The sequence below is a fragment of the Notolepis coatsorum genome (genome assembly GCF_963971535.1).
Source record: "Notolepis coatsorum genome assembly, chromosome: 5".
Lineage (NCBI taxonomy): Eukaryota > Metazoa > Chordata > Actinopteri > Aulopiformes > Paralepididae > Notolepis > Notolepis coatsorum.
The window spans coordinates 54,917,018-54,937,647 of record NC_140169.1 but is presented as its reverse complement, the minus strand read 5'-3'; the positions used below and the strand labels follow the sequence as shown (position 1 = coordinate 54,937,647).

Genomic DNA, 20,630 nt, shown 5'->3' with positions numbered 1-20,630 from the left:
TTTTGTTCGATTTTTTTTATTCATTACAGGTTCATGGACCTCGGTCTTACCATAGGAAATCATTCTGAGATCGCTAGAGTGCAATACCGGCCGCATCCTGCTAGGTGGCAGTATCACCCACCCTTTGAAACCTTATTTCACACCGTGTTACAACTAATTTCCTCCGGTCAGATAATTTTGGTACAGGCAAGTCTAGCGGTTCACTCGATCACATTGGAACGGGTCCAGGACACTCGATGCATGCATTGTGCCGGATTATGTTGGGGACCAATACTGGACCAATACTGGAAATCGTGATCAGACAATTGGAATATTCCTTTTGGAATACCCCCGATCAAAGGTAAGGACTATCCGACGTCAATTCCACCTTGATCCTACAATGATTTCATGTCGATCCAGCTGATCAGCATGTGGTGTTCAAAGCGAATGCCGTTACTGGCGATCAACGCATCAAAAAACGACCCCCCCACCCCCCCTTTCATGCAGAAACATAATACCTATTATATACATTTGATTTGGAAATAGTAGCGTGTCCAGGCGAGAAATGCCAACGCGTATAGCAGAATTCACGTAGCGCCCTATAACTCAGCTTTTCAGGAATTAGCCCGGATCACTCCTAAACTATACAATATTCACCGCGGGATAACGGGCAAACGTATATATGAAAAATCTCTTTTTTGCATGTTCGACGGGAGAGAGTCACTGTCAAATGACCATAGTATTGTCTCCATAGCTATAATATAGATATAGCTCTCGAAACATAGTGACGCAGTGAAACTAGGCTATTGAAAGCTGTAGGGGTGGGAATCACCAGAGGCCTCACGATACAATCACGATACTTGAGTCACGATACGATAGTATTGCGATACTAAATATATTGTGATATATTGCGATTTATTACCTTTTTTCAACTGCAAAGTAAAACTTTGTCAACATGTTTTATCTAATCAAATAAAGTTCAGTCTGTTCATCTCACTTCAATAATTTTTATTGCAGAACATGGTATTTTCTCAAGCAGACAGATGTAAACACTAATCTGTGTTGCATGTACCTGACAAACTGAACTGTTTGTATTACAGTCATATTCCAACTTAACTGAATGCACACGTGTGCGTGGACTACTGTACAATTACAGGTATTGAAATGAACAATGCAACTTCCTTATACAAAAAAAAATATATATACAAAATGAAATTTTTACTTGGCGTCCCTGTATCGATACAGTATCGCCACGCAAAGTATCGCGATATTACTATGTATGGATATTTTCCCCCACCCCTAGAAAGCTGGCACATTAGCTACAGGGATAAGGGTAATGGCTGGCGCTGAAAGTGTTAAATGGTTGTCTGTTGAACTGGTCCAGGAACACTGACCTGAGAGTCTGCAGTCTACAGTGTGGACTCCCCAGTCCAGCAGAGAGCAGCTTCACTCCTGAATCCTGCAGGTCGTTGTTACTCAGGTCCAGCTCTCTCAGGCTGGAGGACTTGGAGCTGAGAACTGAGGCCAGAGCTTCACAGCATCTCTCTGAGAGGTTACAGTCACCAAGTCTGGATATGCAATAGATACAATTAATTATATTGAAAAGTGGTATATTATTTATTAATACATAATAATAATAAAAAGCATTAAGAGAATACAATGTATTAAGATATAAATGTACCCACAGAGATATAGTAGAGGCTTTGACCACTGGCAGCAGCCTCAGAAGAGCCTCCTCTGAAGCAGAGTATGTCTTCAGCTCAAACACGTCCAGCTTCTCTTTCTGACACAGGGTCACAGAGGAGGCTTCATCCGAAACCATAAACCCAGGGTAGAGGGGCTCAGTGAATGTGCAGAGGAAGGTGTGTAGGCGGGTCAGTGTGTCAGAGGAGACTGTGTAGAAGGACAGAGTGCCAGCAGGACAGTCCAGATACACTCCTACTCTGGTGGAGCCAGAGGGGGGGGCAGGTAAGCATGTTCCTCCGTCATTGTGGAAGGCAGTGTATCCATCATCACTACATACCAGAGACCAGGACTTATCATTAACTCCAAGATAACAGTCAGCAGCCGCTCCTTTCCTTCCGATGCCTCGATATGTAACTCCTATAAAAACCACTCCTTTCCTCTCTACCTCCCAGTAACAGCGTCCAGTCAGACCCTCTCTACACAACACCTGTGGATGGTAGTCAAATCTCTCTGGGTGATCAGGATACGACTGATTCTGTTGTTCCCAGGATACCGTTCTGTTCCTCTCAAACAGAGAGAGGAAGCGGTTTACTGTGTTTGGGTCCAGTGTGAGTTCACAGGCATCTGATGGAGAGAACATGACACGATTTATCACACAATACATCATAATAATCTTCATTCACATTAGAATGTTTAAAGTTGCATCAACCGTTTCTGACACGAGGATCCTGTAGAAGATATGTGGTTGAGTCTACATGGTCCTCGTTTCAACAACAGTTGTTGTGAAGGATCAGATTAAACCGAATATATATATTTATTTATGGATATATATTTAATAGTATTTGTATATCGTTTGATATCCCTTGTATATTCCTTGTACATATACACTGAATATCCCTTTAGTCTACTAACAGCCCATAATAGTTTCATTCTCTCATTGGACAAGAACTTGGCGCCAGCAGCCAAGCCCCTATTCGGACAATAAGAAGAGATTTAAAGACGATAAAAGGCGAATGTCTCCTTCACTATCGCAGCAAGCGGGCAGCCAGAGAGACGGTATAGGATTACAAATGCTTTCACCAGCCAAGAAATAGGACTATCACAGTACACCTACCCCATCGCCAAGCTGATGGATAAATATGTGCACCTGCGTCAACTACCTATCCCGCTCATAGACGGCGCCACCCCGACCCTGCTGATAGGCTCCGACCATGCAGACCTCATAGTCCTGATAGACCGGGTCCATACAGGACCCAGAGGCTGTCCTGCAGCAGTCGAGACCCGCCTAGGATGGACACTACAAGGCCCCCTCGCTAAATCTCTCAACCGAACAGCAGCCACTAGCTGCCTCCACTCCAGAGTGACAGAAGAAGACACCACTCTCCTGCAGCATGTCGAGAGGCTATGGACACTAGAGACAATGCCCTTTAAGAACGAAAAGAAAGACATTCGTTCTAAAGAAGACATTTACGCCATAAACCTCCTCGAGCAAGGGACAAAGAGAGTCACAGTCGGCGGAGTGATGAGATATGCAACTCCACTCCTGAGGCGAGAGGGAATGCCCACCTTTCACGCAAAGAAAGACGCTACGGAGCGGTATCTATTGAACACAGAGCGGCGCCTAGCCAAAGACCCCGCTCAAGAGAGTGTGTACCGCGCTGAGATTGAGAAGCTAATCACAGCGGGACACGTGACAAAGATTGACATTAAAGAGGCCGATCAGACGACCGAATCATGGTACGTGCCGCACCACAAGTTCCACCACAACGGCAAGGATCGCATTGTGTTTAACTGCAGCTACCAGATCGGATCCCAAAATCTGAATAAAGAGCTCTTGCCCGGCCCCACACTCGGCCCCTCTCTACTAGGCGTGCTACTACGCTTCCGCCAGGACAAGGTGGCTATCAGCGGGGATATCAAAGGGATGTTCCTGCAGGTGAGACTAGTGGAGGAGGACAAGCCCCTGCTGCGGTTCCTATGGAGAGAGAGGATCGGAGATGAGCACCCAGCCATCTACCAGTGGGAAGTCCTCCCCTTCGGAACCACATGCAGCCCGTGCTGTGCTACATTTGCACTACAGAAACACGTCGCAGAGGACCCAGCAGCAGATGAAGAGGTCCGACACAGTGTGAAGAACAGTTTCTACGTGGACAACTGTTTACAAAGCGTTTCGACTCAAGAAGAAGCCGAGGTTCTCCTACTCAAGCTACGCGCCTCCCTGATCAAAGGCGGCTTTGATCTCAGGCAGTGGGCCAGCAGCGACCCGCACGTATTGCGCAGCCTCTCCCCCGCGGACAAGGCTGCCAGCAGCGAGACCTGGATGGCGACCATCCCAGGAGAAGCCCAAGAAATGACACTAGGATTAGTCTGGCGCTTCAAAACAGACTCGCTCCACTATAGACACAAACCCCTGACCACGGAGCAGGGAAGGTCGACGGCGATACCGACCACCAGACGGAGTGTGTACAGAACACTCGCCAGACAATATGACCCGTTGGGATGTATTCTACCTTACACCACCAGGGCAAAGATGATTGTACGAGCACTATGGGACAAGGACCAGGGCTGGGACGACCCAATACCCGCACCCCTTGCCTCCACATGGAGAGAGTGGGAGACGGAGCTCCGCTCACTCCCAGGCGTCAATATACGCCGCAGCTACTTCCCACCCACAGTGAGGCCAGAGACATGCAAGATGGATCTACACGTCTTCAGTGACGCCTCCGAAGTAGCCTATGGATCGGTGGCCTACTTGCGTGCCCAAGAGAAGGGAGGAGAGATACACACTGCTTTCATCCTGGCTCGCTCAAGAATAGCCCCACGAAAGCAACACTCTATCCCGCGTCTAGAGCTCTGCGCAGCCCTAGCAGGAGCGCATCTAGCCACGTTAATCCAACGTGAACTCACCATTCCGGTGCACAGAACAATCTTGTGGTCAGATTCCACGACAGTACTCACATGGATCAAGTCTGATTCATGCAGATACAAAGTCTTCGTGGGAGTCAGAGTCACCGAGATTCAAGAGCAGCGAGCTGGCGGTATGTGGACACCAAACACAACCCAGCTGACGTCATCACCCGGGGAATGTCCCTAGATGACCTCACCCGTCGCAACATCTACAGTGACGGACCAGAGTTCCTCAAGCTCCCGGAAGGAGAGTGGCCTACGCCCACCCCACGGGAGGCGAGTAAAGAGGAGGCTGAGAACAAGAAACCTATGTTCTGTGGACTGAGCACAGTCGCCTCCACAGACCCCAACATAGATGATTGCCTCACCCTACAGAGTGCGCAACTAAAGACATTTCTGTGGCACCACCCAGAGATTCAGCCCACTGCCGACATTTCAGCAGCTGACTACGAAGAAGCAGAACTTCTTCTACTACAACGAGCCCAGAGAGACTCGTTCCCCGACGAGCTAGACTGTCTACAGGGAGGAAAGCCCGTCCCATCAGACAGCTCCACCTGGCACCCGAGAGCGACGCCCATAATCTCATCAGAGTGGGTGGTCGTCTGCGGAGGGCCCCCAATCTACCGGATGACGTTAAGTACCCGATAGTCTTGAACAGCCGACACAAGGTCACAGAGCTGATCATAAAGAAATACGACGAGGATGTACACCACGCAGGAGCAGAGAGAGTCTTCGCGGAGATCAGACGTCGCTATTGGATACTTCAAGGGAGAGAAGCAGTGCGACGCTTCCAGCGAACCTGTCTAGACTGCCGAAAGTGGCGCGCGCAGCCCAGCATACCCCGGATGGCTGACCTACCTCCCTGTCGCCTCCGACTCGGCGACAAGCCATTCCACTCCACAGGCATGGACTGTTTTGGCCCGTTGTATATAAAGAAAGGAAGAGGAACCGAGAAGCGGTGGGGTATTGTATTCAAATGCATGACCACCAGAGCGATACATATCGAACTCCTTCCAACCATGAGCACAGACTCATTCCTTATGGCCTTCCGAAGATTCACATCACGGAAAGGAAAACTGTCTACATTGTTGTCTGATCACGGGACAAACTTCAAAGGCGGAGAAAGAGAGCTGAGAGAGAGCTTCCAAGCTATGGGCCCAGAACTTAAGACCCACCTCGCTCCATCCCAGATTGACTTCCAGTTTAATCCCCCGAACGCACCCCACTTCGGTGGAACCTGGGAACGAGGAGTACGTTCTATAAAGACAGCCCTGTACGCCGTGCTTGGGGCCCAGACTGTAGCGGAAGAAGTCCTAATGACAGTCCTCACGGAGATCGAGGGAGTATTGAACTCCAAGCCCCTCGGCTACGTCTCCAGTGATATAGCAGATGTCGACCCAGTCACCCCCAACACACTCTTGATGGGGCGGCTGGACCCCGCGCTACCCCAGACAATGTACAGGCCTGAAGAAGCGAACGGCCGAAGAATGTGGAGGTACAGTCAAGTACTAGCTGACAAGTTTTGGAACTCTACAGACCCGCCAGAAGTGGGTAAAAGAGAGAGACAATTTGACAGAAGGAACAGTCGTCATGATTATCGACCAGTCACTACCCAGAGCTATGTGGCCGGCTGGCCGCGTGAGCAAAGTGATCACCGGTGCCGATGGCAAGGTCCGAGCAGCTGAGGTGCTCGTCCAAGGGCGAACTTACACACGACCCGTGGCGAGGCTAATAGAACTGCCCAGACTCCCAGACACTATCGATGACGACCATGACCCCATGACTTTGTGAGTTGACTGACCCTTACAGCGGACCTTGAGTGGTAGACAGTGCGGTTAATCTGTCTCTGCTTAGCTAATTAGGTGGGACTAATTAGGGGGCGGCTGTTGTGAAGGATCAGATTAAACCGAATATATATATTTATTTATGGATATATATTTAATAGTATTTGTATATCGTTTGATATCCCTTGTATATTCCTTGTACATATACACTGAATATCCCTTTAGTCTACTAACAGCCCATAATAGTTTCATTCTCTCATTGGACAAGAACTTGGCGCCAGCAGCCAAGCCCCTTGGTTCAAGTTCAATCGTGCCGACGAACATGTCGTTACTAGCCCCGGTTCCGCGTAGGAATACGTCTACCGAAATACGAATGGTACTATTTGTTCACAGCGCATATATATATGGCGCAAGTAAAGTAGAACTTTCTTTTAGTCCCTTAGCCCTTAGTTCTTTACCCTCCAACCTAGTGGCAAGACGTTAAGCCTCACCCACGATACACGTGTGGTGCAGTATGGTCAACTTGGCCTCAGAATGGCATTGAGACATCGTGTGGATTAATAGTTGAATTGTCATAGTTTGGCACTATACCGTCGAGTTGGACGTATTTCTATTAAGCTAATAATAGTCTATTATGTATGGTGCATCGTTCGGTTAGAGTTATAAAGTGAGCAGTACCCCCATCGTTTCCTCGTGTTATCTAGAGTCTTAACCAGGCTGGGCAGACCACGTGTGGTGCTTTCATCCGAGGAGTTCTGGGCCAGGACGAGTGGACCTGCACATTGGATTACCTTACCCGGACGACGGCGAGCCCTACACGGCTTGGATTATCTACTTGCTTTGGGTGCTTTGATTTATGCCATGGATAACAGCCAACACTGGTAAGTGTTGGAACTACCCCCGAGAGGAGTCCAGGTGAGACGGCGCTCTAACCCGAGTGAGGTCGCCTCACGTCTCTTCGTTGTGGACCGGCAGCTACCGTCTACAAGAGGGCCCAACTGTATTCATCTGTGGACCAAGGTTCTGTGGGCACCGTGTTCAGCACTCTGAATTCTCCCAAGAAATCGTTGGCCAGATGGGATATCGCCAGCGGCTCTCCTAACCCCCCCCCCCCCCTACTGACTTACAACCAGCAGGACCCCCTTTAGTGTATCCAGCTATAATCATTAAGTACCATCGCTATAGTTCCCTAAAGAACCAGGTTGTACACTTGCTTCCTGCGTAACCAGAGATTGGACATTCAATGTTGATTTGCCTACGAATACTCATTTGCCTTACAAGTGCATTCAAATCATATCTATATCATGTACTGTGTGGCCAGTAGTTAAAGTACATAAAGCGGTAGTGGTTTAATGATACCATACTTATCAATACAGTCAGGGAATTGTACCCCTCAGTTACAACAGTTAATGCAGCTTTAACTTCATCAACTGAATAAACCTGTTCTATTTATTGTATAATTGATCAGCTGAGCTCTTCTGTTATTAATGAAATGCCTCCATATCCTGAAGGGAATCTCAGTCTGTAAATGTGCAGAACAACAAGCTCAACTTACATTTCCTGATCCCTGGTTTCAACCAACACTCTCCACCATGGTCAACACTGTAGGAGAGGTAGACACAAGAGACCTTGAGACACACACACACACACACACACACACACAACCATCCATTAACCCCTAAAGTACCACATCCTACCCGAGAGTCTCCAGTCTCCAGTGTGGATCCTCCAGACCAGCAGAGAGCAGCTTCACTCCTGAGTCTCCTGGGTGATTGTAGCTCAGATCCAGCTCTCTCAGGTGGGAGGGGTTGGAGCTCAGAGCTGAGACCAGAGAAGCACAGCCTTCCTCTGTGACCAAACAGCCTGACAGCCTACACACACACACGTTCAGATACACAGGTAATAATATTTAACCAACACACCAAATGTACATATATATATATGTACACACACACACACACACCAAATGTACATATTTCTTTTTTAAATGGTTGTCTGTTGAACTGGTCCAGGAACACTAACCTGAGAGTCTGCAGTCTACAGTGTGGACTCCCCAGTCCAGCAGAGAGCAGCTTCACTCCTGGATCCTGCAGGTCGTTGTTACTCAGGTCCAGCTCTCTCAGGCTGGAGGACTTGGAGCCGAGAACTGAGGCCAGAGCTTCACAGCATTTCTCCGAGAGGTTACAGTCACCAAGTCTGGATATGCAATAGATACAATTAATCATATTGAAAAGTGATATATTATTTCTTAATACATAATAAAAAGCATTAAGATAATACAATGTATTAACACATTGGACGCCAGACCCGAGATAAGTCGGGTTAACTCGCCATCGCTTGAGCGCCAAACCCGAGAAAAGTCGGGTTTTGGTCGTTATTTCTTTTATTCGCTATTTCCATTCATAATCCATCCCTCCAGCCTGATGTTATCATTGGGAATGGGTCTGAGATCGCAAGCGTCCAATACCGCCGCCTAACGCCTTTCGGCCGGTATTGCACATCCTTGGAATCTCTCTGGCTCAGCCTGTACGTCGATCTAAAAAGTCCGGTCCGGGTTTTCCTAGTCGGACAGTAGTAACGTTTATAACACATGGATTGGGGAGAATCAAGCACCGCCGATTCATGTTATTTGGTGGATTATGTTGGCAACACGATCGACATCAATACTTGGAATGGCGATCAGATAATTGGAATATTCTTTTTGCAGTACATCCTAGTCAAGGTAAGTGCTATATGTTATCAATCTTGCGTTGATCCGAGCATGCCTTCGTTGTGATCCGTGTGTCCTGTAACGTTACTCCACAACGTATGCCGTTGGTGACGATCGAAGCATAGAACCCCCCCCACCCTTTCATGCATGCATGATGAAACATAATACCGATAATATAGCGTTGATTTCAGACTGATTGTTGATCCAGGCGAGGAATGGCACGGTTTCTAGTGAAATGCACTAAACGCTGCTTAGCAGCGTTTCCTGGGATTACACAGAATTACTCAAACTATACTCATATTCACCACGGTATAAAACGGTAATGTATGGATGAAAAAGATATTTATTTTTCACAAATTGAACAATAGATACTCAATGTCAAATGGGCAATCGTTTTATATCCATAGCTATGATATTTAATATAGTTTTAGCCCTGCAAACACCGGCATGTAGCCCCATTCATTAAAGCGCTGGCATACACAGCCATACGGCCCACAGAGACATCTGGCGCTGAATGTGTTTAGAAAATGTACCCATAGAGATATATTAGTCTTTGACCATCCATTAACCCCTAAAGTACCACATCCTACCTGAGAGTCTCCAGTCTCCAGTGTAGATCCTCCAGACCAGCAGAGAGCAGCTTCACTCCAGAGTCTCCTGTGTGATTGTAGCTCAGATCCAGCTCTCTCAGGTGGGAGGGGTTGGAGCTCAGAGCTGAGACCAGAGAAGCACAGCCTTCCTCTGTGACCAGACAGCCTGACAGCCTACACACAGATATACACACACATATTTTTATATATATATATATATATATATATATATATATATATTACACACACACATTTATATATATATATTACACACATTTATATATATATATTACACACACACATTTATATATATATATTACACACATATATATATACACACACATGCAAGCACACATACACATAAAGTGAAAACCACACAGCTACTAGTATTTAACCAACACATCAAATGTACATTATTCATCTGATGTTTTTTTTTTTTAAATATGTTTTTAAATGGTTGTCTGTTGAACTGGTCCAGGAACACTGACCTGAGAGTCTGCAGTCTACAGTGTGGACTCCCCAGTCCAGCAGAGAGCAGCTTCACTCCTGGATCCTGCAGGTCGTTGTTACTCAGGTCCAGCGCTCTCAGGCTAGAGGACTTGGAGCTGAGAACTGATGATAACGCCTTACAGCATTTCACTGTGAGGCTGTTTTGTTTCAACCTGAAGAAGATTAATAGAACAGTAGAGAATATAATATGGCTACAAATACTGAGATGGCGCGACCCAGGTCAGTCGCCGTCGGTTTTGCTCTGCGAAGATTGTGCATACTTTTAGTTATGTTTATTTTTAATACCTTTGTTATGAAAACTACACTGGCGGGGACGTCATACGACCGCCAGTCACTTATGGACCTAAACTCCGGACTGAAAGAGGAGTTTAGCGACACTTTATGCCAAGATTGGCCATCGGAGATCAGGCGGGACAAAGGCAATAAGGGGACAAAGGCGGCGGTGGGACAAGGAAGAAACACAGGGGAAGGAGGAGCGGAATCAGAATTAGGCTAAAAAGTTCTGCTTACCGACCGGCGATTCCATCCATTTTACTGGCAAATGTACGTTCACTGGAAAATAAGATGGACGATCTTCGGGCGAGGGTTCGATTCCAGCGAGAGGTGAGAGACTGTAACATCATGTGCTTCACGGAGACATGGCTGAAACCAGCGACTCCGGATCACCGCGTCTCTCCTTCGGACTCCTTCTCCGTCTTCCGAGCGGATCGTACAGTAGCCTCCGGTAAGAGCTCTGGAGGGGGTGTCTGTCTCCTCACAAACAGCGGCTGGGTAAGCCCAAAGGAGATTAAGATACTCTCCAGTTCATGCTCCCCGGACCTGGAACATCTGTCCATTCAATGTCGACCGTTTCATCTCCCCCGAGAATTCACCGCCATTATCATGACGCCGGTGTACATCCCTCCACAAGAGAATACCGCCAGGGCCCTGGCGGAGCTACAGGGGCATCTCAACATCCACCAGATCAAACATCCGGACGCAGCCATGATAGTAGCCGGCGATTTAAATCAGGCGATGAAAGTGATGCCAACCTTTTTTCAGCACATCGCTTGCTCCACCAGGGGAGGAAATACGCTGGATCATCGCTACACCCCGTTCAGAGCCGGGTACAAGGCAATACCGGCTCCGCCATTAGCGGGAGCCACAAGCACATCGGATCACGACTAGGGATGCCCCCCGGACCCCGGTTCTAAACGGGAACCGGTACTATATTAGAATATACCGGAGTATTTATAAGCTCCGACGTCCTCGGTACTGCTATCGATACTCTAGAGAAATTATTATTATTATTATTATTATTTAAAAGTTGCGAACGATCCTCTCTCTGTCTCTGCACGAGAAGCGAGCCGCAGCCAGCGAGTCAATTATTATTACACACACTCCTCGCGAGTCGCTCGCTCGCTAGTGCTACACATAGACATACGGGTCCTACATACGGGTACTCCTTAATGAAAGCGAAAGCGCTGTCCCCGACGCCCCGTGCTGAAGTGCGATGCACACAGACAGCAGCTCTGCATGCACTGAGTCGTGATCATGGCGGATAGAGCGAAGCGTTCTAAAGTATGGATATACTTTACAAGGGTCAATGCCGACAATGCGCGTTGCCACAAGTGCAACATATTAGCGTGCAGAAATGCGCCGTATTCGACTGTCTTGCGCGCAGTGGTCCATCTGCATCCACGTCCACTGCAGCCGGTAAGCCAAGATACGGAGTTTCCTAGGCTAATAACGAATTATTACAAATAGTCTAATAAACAAAATAATTGTTTAGCTACAAATACTACAATCTAAAAACTTTTTATAGATCGTCAAGCTGAGGCGTCAGCCACCAATGTGTCCCAGGCCAGTGAGCCCAGGGCCACCACACATCCTCCTCCCTCTACCTCCACCACCCAAAGTCCTTTCACCCTAGCAGCTAGAGGAAGGATGACAGAGGATAGGGTGAACGAGTGTCACAGGGCTGTGACAAAGTTTGTTGTCAAAGGCCTGCACCCCTTCTCTACAGTGGAGTCCAAGGGCTTTAGGTAACAACTAATCATTCAGTGTATATCGTTTTTTTTGTATACATAGTTGTCGAACTTGTTTGTTGTTGTTGTTATAATATAAGTTATTATTGAAGCAGCTATTCCCACCACTCTACACAAATTTACAATAATTCAATCATTTCTAATCTTTACTGTAGGGAGATGACCAATGCTCTCAACTGCAAATATACCCCTCCCTGCAGGAATGCCCTCAGTAACACACTGATTCCTGCCTGGTATAATGTTGAAAAAGCCAATGTTATCACAGAGCTTAAAGATGTGCCAAAGTTAGCCTTTACATCAGATGGGTGGACCAGCTTAACTCAGGACCACTACCTCACGGTTACAGCACATTACACAAGCCAAGGCAGTGTGAAACAAAAGGTGCTTAAAACCAAAGCTGTTTACCGGGCACAAACAGGGGATGTAGTGGCAGAGGAGATCACAGATATTCTTGAAGAGTTTGGCATAGAGGTTGGCAGCAAGATTGTAGCAGTGACCGTCGACAATGCTGCTAACATGGATGTTGCCATAAAGAAACTCCATGTCCTGAAAATCGGATGCTTTGCTCACACACTGAATATAGCAGCGCAGAAGATATATCAAATCAGTGCCATTGACAGGTGGGCAGGAGGAATCAGGGCAGTGGTTGTCTGGATAAAGAGGTCATCCATGGCTAAAACAGTCCTGAAAGAAAAGCAGCAGCTCCTAGGTAAGAAACCATTTCAAATTCAAGCATATATATTTTTTTATTCCCAATCAAATTTTTATTAATTTAATTATATATTCAAGTGTGTGCTGTGATGAAAATTGTGTTTGTTTCAGACCTTCCCCAGCACACAATGATCCTTGACGTCAAAACAAGGTGGAATTCTCTCTTTCTTATGGTAGAAAGATTCATGGAGCAGTACCCAGCAATCCAAGCTGCAACCATGGACCCACGACTCAGGAAACAGATGGAAAAGGACAAACTGGGCCGGCTGAAAGATCAGGATTTCCAGAAGGCTGAGGAGTTTGTACAACTCATGCGTGTGATGTATACATCCACCCTGTGCGTCTCCAGTGAACAAACTCCCACCTGTGGCCAAATCCTCCCGATCCTCAGGAAACTTGAAGCCCATTTCACAGTGCAGGAGGAAGACACCCTGTTTGTGTCAAGCATTAAAGAGAAGATTTGGGGGGATCTGTCTGGACGTTACAAGGACAAGACAATCCAGGCCTTCCTACTCGAGGCGACATCGATGGACCCCAGGTTCAAAGGAAAGATGGATAGTGATGCCACCTGGGGCCGGTTGAGGGAGGCAGCTGTAGCAGAGGAGGAGGGCCACACAGAGGAGCAGGGCCACACAGACCAGCAGCAACAGGAGTCAGAAGAAGGAGAGGAGGAGACAGCCACCCCACTCTACAAACCAAGGAATGCCTTGGAGGAGCTGTTTGCTGATGAAGACATGGAGCTCAGGACCACCATGCAGCAGAACACCTTGTCTGTCAGTGAGCGAGTTGATCACGAACTCCAACTCTACAAAGGCCTGCCTTCCATCCCCATGTCAGAAGCCCCTGCTATGTGGTGGTGGGAAAAGAGAGGTACTCTGCCCCTGCTGACACAGCTTGCAACCACCTACCTCTGTGTCCAAGCCTCCTCCACCCCCAGTGAGAGGGTCTTTTCTACAGCCGGGGACACTATAAGTCAGGAGAGATCCCGACTCCTGCCGGAGAAGGCAGATATGTTGATCTTTCTGCATAAGAACTGTTAGGATCATTTTCTAGGTTCTTTAATCTTGTTTGTTTGAACTTCTGTTAGCCTTTTGCATTTGTTGTTTATTATAAAAAGTCTATAATTCAGAGTCAGACACATTTAAAAGTAAAACATTGTTGCTGCTGTTGCTGAAGAAATTATATTCATTTATTATATTGATTTATAAAGTTATATAAAAGAACATTGCTGCTGCTGTTGCTGAAGAAATTATATTTATTTATAATACTTATTTATAAAGTATTAAGTTGTATAAATAATAAAGCAATGTCGATTCTGTTCTTAATTAATTGTCTTTTTTTCTTGCAAAAAAAAGAATCAAAAAGAACCGATAAGAGTATCGATAAAGTACCGAACCGTTAAGCAGTATCGATAAGAGTAGTAGTATCGATAAAATCCTAACGATACCCATCCCTAATCACGACTCCATCTTGCTCATTCCTGCTTACAGGCAGAGATCACGTGACGCTGTCGTGTCACGTGAGGTAAAGATGTGGTCCGACGAATCAGAGGCAGCGCTACAGGACGCACTTGATGACGTCGACTGGGGTATGTTTCAGTCTAGCTCCAGCGGCGTCATGCAAGTTCGCGGATGCTGTTGTTAGCTTTATAGCAACACTAGCTGATAATATTGTCCCCACGAAGAAGGTGCGGGTTTTCCCAAACCAGAAACCGTGGGTTGACAGTACTATCCGAGCGGCTCTGAAAACTCGCACCACTGCTTACAACCTGGGCAGAGAGTCAGGAAACATGGAGTAGTATAAGGCTACAGTCTATACTCTGCTCAAGGTTGTAAAGCTTGCTAAGAGGTCATACGCTGACGAGATGGAGGCACAAATGGCACAGAATGACACAAGAGGCTTATGGCGAGGGCTACGGACGCTACAAAGTCAGTGCCCCCTCAATGGGGAGTGTCGATGCCTCTATATCGCAGACCAGCTCAACTCCTTTTAAGCTCGGTTTGGTGCAGACAGTAGCGACGCTAGCTCACCGGCTAACGACGCCACTGACGCGCCGGCCGTCGTGGAGGGGGGGGCATCCGCGGGGGGGCGGGGGCACTCTCATTGACGGAACACAGTGTGAGAAGAGCATTTATGCGGGTGAACACCAGAAAGGCAGCTGGCCCAGATGGGATAACAGGACGTATACTTAAGTCCTGTGCTAACCAGCTAGCCCCAGTGTTCACCACCATATTTAATCTATCCCTGGCGGAATCTGTGGTCCCTGCCTGTTTCAAGGTGTCACTGTCTACTATAATCCCGGTACCAAAGAAATCCTCCCCAACAGGTCTTATTGACTACAGACCGGTGGCACTCACCTCTGTGGCCATGAAATGTTTTGAGAGGCTGGTCAAGGATTACATTTGTGCCTCCCTCCCCAGCGATATGGACCCTATGCAATTTGCATACAGGCCAAACAGGTCCACTGACGATGCGGTCATGCGGCCAAGTACTGCACAGCACCCTCTCTCACCTAGACAGAAGGGGGGCTATGTGAGACTGTTGTTCATTGACTATAGCTCAGCGTTCAACACCATAGTCCCTGTAGGCGCCGTAATGGAGGTCTGAGTATTCTCATTCAGTATTATATTTATGTTGCATTATTAGTTGTACTGTCACTTTAGGTGGTGGGCGTGCGCTAATGGGAGTGTTCTTATAATAATAATAATCTTCATTTATATAGCACCTTTCACACACGGAGTGCAGGTCAAAGTGCTTAACAGAGACACGTCTTCTTTAAACAAGTCAAGAAGAAAAAAAACAGTAACACAGTAAGTCAATAAAAAACAAGAATACAATAAGGTCCATAAGCTCAAAATAAATGCATGCATGCATTGCATTATGTAGTTTCATTCACCTTTTCATGTTGTTGACAGTTCACGGAGAGGGGTGAGAGTTAGAAGCGCATATTTTCTTTTGACCGCAAGAGCGCAAGAACGCATCAGTACCAGTATATTAGTGTACAGGGGAGGAAACTAACTTTTTGGCTTACCAGCCAACTGGCGAGTATCTGATTTTTTTTACCAGACAAACTGATTTTTTACCAGCCAAAAAAAATCGCTAATTGTGATAATTACTTCTTTGTAGGTCTTCGTCTAAATTGATTTTCAATCATAGTAATAATCACACCGTGTCTCTACTCTTTAAAATATTTATTAGCATAAAACATTAATAACAGTCTCTACTCTTCACAATATTAGCATAACACATATTAACATGAAAGAGGGATCTATTCTGGACTGGGTTGGGCTGAACTGGGCAGTGAAAGATGCTGGGTTGGACTGGGTTGGGCAGTGAAAGAAAAAAATCGAAGTATGTTGTGAAGTGTATAGATAGATAGATGTGAAATGTATAGATGTAGCAGTACTGTCTATCTGTATGTCGTGTATGTCATATGTTATGATGAATTGAAAATGGGGGACCCTGATGTAAACAAGACGAAAGTCTTTCTCTGGTCTGCATCCCCTTAACAATTGTGTGTATTGAGCCGTACTGTATTGTACCCATTCTGCAATCTGTTAATAAAGTTTTCAATCAGTCAATCAAGTTAACTTTGAACCTCGGTTGTCAAGCCACGTCAATGTTGTGTATGCATCCGAGTGTTCACTGTGCCTTTAAGACGGCACGGTGGCCTTACGACAGTGCTGTGAAGTACCGTCAAGTGTTGTGGTAACGTCAGTTGGGTTGGTCTGCTGTTGTGCACTGGTTGAGCTAGCCCCTTTCGTGACTGCGATGTGCAAGCCAGGGGCTTTTGAGCATGAAATAAAATGTCTAACCTTACGTCGTAGTCCGGTGCGCAATAGACTAACATACACCTCTGTAATTTAAATGTGTCCTTGCCTTGGACTCGAGAGTTGTACTAGGGTTGGATGCAGTTCCCCGTTGCTCAGTCTGTCTGTTTTCCATCTTCTGTGTTTAACGTTATCTGTTTGCGAGTGCTTCCTTGACTGATGGCCAGTACCACGGGACTTTTATTCAACATTCTATATTTCCGCGGGTTGGCCAGTACTGCAGGAACTTTTCTTAAACATTATATATGTCCGCGGGTTGGCCAGTACTGCGGGAACTTTTATTAAACATTATATATGTCCGCGGGTTGGCCAGTACTGCGGGAACTTTTATTAAACATTATATATGTCCGCGGGTTGGCCAGTACTGCGGGAACTTTTATTAAACATTATATATGTCCGCAGGTCTTGTGCAGTGCTCTCGTGGCACTGTCAACTCGCCAGACTGGCGAGTGGTCTTCATGAATCACTCGCCAAACGTAAAAAATACTCGCATTTGGCGAGTAAAGTGGCCTAATTTCCTCCCCTGTTAGTGTATGTAAATAAGTGTATTTTGTTTGTCTCATGAAGCGAAAGAATAAAAGCCTCAAAAGTATTTCCTGGACGTGGAACGGAGTTATTTCACGATGCACATCAATTGTTTGAACTCCTCTACTCAGCCCCTCGGCACTACCTGTCTATGACAGTCTACTGCCGCAACAGTCCCCATCAGACTGGTGGACAAGCTGATCGAGCTGGGTCTGAGCTCCGCTCTGAGCGCCTGGATACTGGATTTTCTGAGTGAAAGGCCCCAGGCGGTCAGGGTGGGGGGTCAGACCTCCAACACCATCACCCTGAGTATCGGGTCCCCCCAGGGCTGTGTCCTGAGCCCCCTGCTGTATTCACTATACACTAGGTGTAAAGGCCGAATGAGTTTTTTGTTATAGATTATTATTATTATTATTATTATTATTATTATTAGTATTATTATTATCATTATTGTTATTATTATTTCCAATAGAAGGATATGATTTATGGGAATGTTATGATTATCTGTGTAACTGTGGACTCTGTTGTACTGTGGGCGGATCACCTGCACCTGTCAGGTGGGTCGACCCACGGCGCGGCGATCATTAAATGGGTGATAGGGATCAGCTGTGGGTTGGTAGCCAACGGGGAAAGCATATAATTTTCTGACCGCTTTAGGGCGCTTTAGGATAATTTAGAACATTTTAGATAGGCTCTGAACCATTATAGGAAATAGGATCGCTTTGATCACCTCTCCCATGTAACCCATACATTTTCGAAATAAATCGGATAGCCACGTCGATATCTGATAACGGAACTCAAGGTGTGGAGGTGATTATTTGGATGGAGCGCGTACAGAATCACTCCCCGACTGCCACTGGAAGCGGACCCTGGCAGAGGCCACTACATTAAGTCAGAAAATGTGCGTCTGACTATGCGTTATTGAAATGAGTCCAGGCTAGAGGCGCACTTCAATAAGCATTAAGTCAGAAAATGTGCTTTTATTGAGGCCACCCAAGGAGAGGCGAGCTTCAATAAAGTGAAAGAGGACTCGCGCAGATTATTGATAGCGACCCAAGCTGAGGCGCGCGTCAATGAGTGACAACTGACGGGAGGACTCGCAAGAGGACTGACAACGATCCAGCATTGTTGAGAGAGAGGACCAGAACAAGGAAACTGGTTGTGTTTGGAGAACGCTGTGATCAAAACGAAGGAGTCGATCAACGACGGCATCACAGCGAGTGGAGGACCCTCCCTCCCGAGGACAGCAAATGGAACGTGCGTAAGTAGAATTTATGAATGAAATAGAGACTACTACGTACGTGGCGCGCGCATACGGCGCTGTGGAATATAAAATAATTATAAAGCTGTCTTAAGAATTGGCGGATAAATATAAACAAGATGTCAGCCACTGAAACGGATAACATGGATTTGACGGTCGAGGAAATTTAACTGAAACAATTAATAGCATCATGTAAAGCCAGGCTTGCAGCATGCACCCGCAAGCAAAATGAGATTAAAGTGATGATGATATCAAAGGATGAACAAGGAGTAAAAACGGACATGGCATTGTTCAATAAGACACTGAGTGCTTTTAAGATCGCAAATGAGTCTGTACAGTTGTATTTACAGGATGATGATGATGATGATGAAACACAAAGGTATAAACCAAAAATAGATGATTTTAATACATGGGTTAACGATATTGAAGAATGGTTGATGGAGGGGTATAAGAAAAGGCAAACTCCAGCCCAAAGTCCAATTGAGTCTGTGATCCAAGAGTCTCCAGTAGAGACTCAAGATAAGCTGGAAACGGACCTTCAGGCTACAATAGGCCCAGAGGATAGCATTTCCAGGGCCCCATCAAAATCATCAAAATCATCAGGTGGAAGCCATTCATCCAGGTTAACTGCCTCCCGTCGAAGGGCTGACACTGAGAGGGCCATCATTCAAGCAAAAGCCGCTGCACTTTCAGCCAGACAATCTCTAAGCCTAAAGGAAGCTGAATTAGAGGCTGAATTAAATCTAAACAAGGCTAAAAGACAAGCTGAATTAAGTCTGCAGGAGGCTAAAAGACAAGCTGAATTAAGTCTGCAGGAGGCTAAAAGACAAGCTGAATTAAAGGCTGAATTAAGTCTGCAGGAGGCTAAAGCCAGGGCTAAATTAAAGGCTGAGAAGGATAAACTTGACTTTGACACAGACATGGCTGTATCAACGGCCAAACTCAAGATACTGGATGATTATGAGACATCACAAACCAACTCATCTAGGACTAGAACCATGAGGTATCCATCTCAAATTAACCAGCCACCCTCTCAAGAGGACGGATATGTGTACAAGATGCAACCTAGGGATGGTATGAATGATTATGTTGACAGAGCACATGCTCTAGACACCTCAGAAGGACTACCGATATTGCAATCACCGGTAGAATATGCATCCATAAATGCTGTTCCAAAAACCCCTGTGCAAAGACAGCTCTTGGACCAGTATGAATGGGCGCACACACCACAACAACAACCACAGCAGCAACAACAACAACAACAGCAGCAGCAACAACAACAACAGCAACAACAGCAGCAGCAGCAACAACAGCAACCACAACAGCAACAACAGCAACCACAACAGCAACAACAGCAACAACAACAACAGCAGCAACAGCAGCAACCACAACAGCAACAACAACAACAGCAGCAACAGCAGCAACCACAACAACAACAACAACAACAACAACAACAACAACAACAGCAGCAGCAACAGCAACCACAACAGCAACAACAGCAACAACAACCTCTCTCACCTCCATAGCCATGAAGTGCTTTGAGAAGCTAGTAAAGGGCTACATCTGCTCCTCCCTCCCCATCAACATGGACCCCCTGCAATTTGCATACCGCCCCAACAGGTCCACGGAGGACGCCATAGCCCATGTGCTGCACACAGCAGCATCACACCTGGACAAGAGGCAGGGGAACTATGTGAGAATGCTATTCATCGACTACAGCTCGGCATTCAATACCATAGTCCCCTCCATACTCATAGCCAAGCTCAGGGACCTGGGCTTGAACTATGACCTCTGCCAGTGGGTCTTGGACTTCCTGACTGGCAGACCCCAGGTGGTGAGAGCAGGCAACTGCACCTCCTCATCCATCACCCTCAATATAGGGGCCCCCCAGGGCTGTGTTCTGAGTCCCCTCCTCTACTCCCTGTACACACACGACTGTGTGGCTCAGCGGAGTAGCAATACAATCATCAAATTTGCTGACGACACAGTGGTGGTGGGCCTGATCTCTGCCAACGACGAGAGGGCCTACCTGGAAGAGGTCAAGGTCCTGGCGGGATGGTGCCAGCAGGGAGCGAAATTAACTTTTTGACTCACCGGCCAGTGGCGGGTA

At 46.6% G+C, this 20,630-nt stretch overlaps 2 protein-coding genes across 2 annotated transcripts in view; both read right to left on the bottom strand.

Annotated features, from left to right (window-relative positions):
- LOC311228197 (uncharacterized protein) overlaps nt 1–20,630 on the bottom strand; it is a 465,049-nt gene that overhangs the window by 383,458 nt on the left and 60,961 nt on the right. The gene's annotated exons all lie outside the window — the stretch shown is intronic.
- Nucleotides 1–20,630, bottom strand: part of LOC311229222 (uncharacterized protein) — a gene marked incomplete at its 5' end in the record, with an annotated part of 35,933 nt that overhangs the window by 1,468 nt on the left and 13,835 nt on the right. The window contains 7 exons of the mRNA XM_084315295.1: nt 1,374–1,547; nt 1,665–2,289; nt 7,912–7,958; nt 8,054–8,227; nt 8,379–8,552; nt 9,657–9,830; nt 10,145–10,318. Coding sequence (XP_084171421.1) covers nt 1,374–1,547; nt 1,665–2,289; nt 7,912–7,958; nt 8,054–8,227; nt 8,379–8,552; nt 9,657–9,830; nt 10,145–10,318 — 1,542 coding nt within the window. The remainder of the gene's footprint in view (nt 1–1,373; nt 1,548–1,664; nt 2,290–7,911; nt 7,959–8,053; nt 8,228–8,378; nt 8,553–9,656; nt 9,831–10,144; nt 10,319–20,630) is intronic.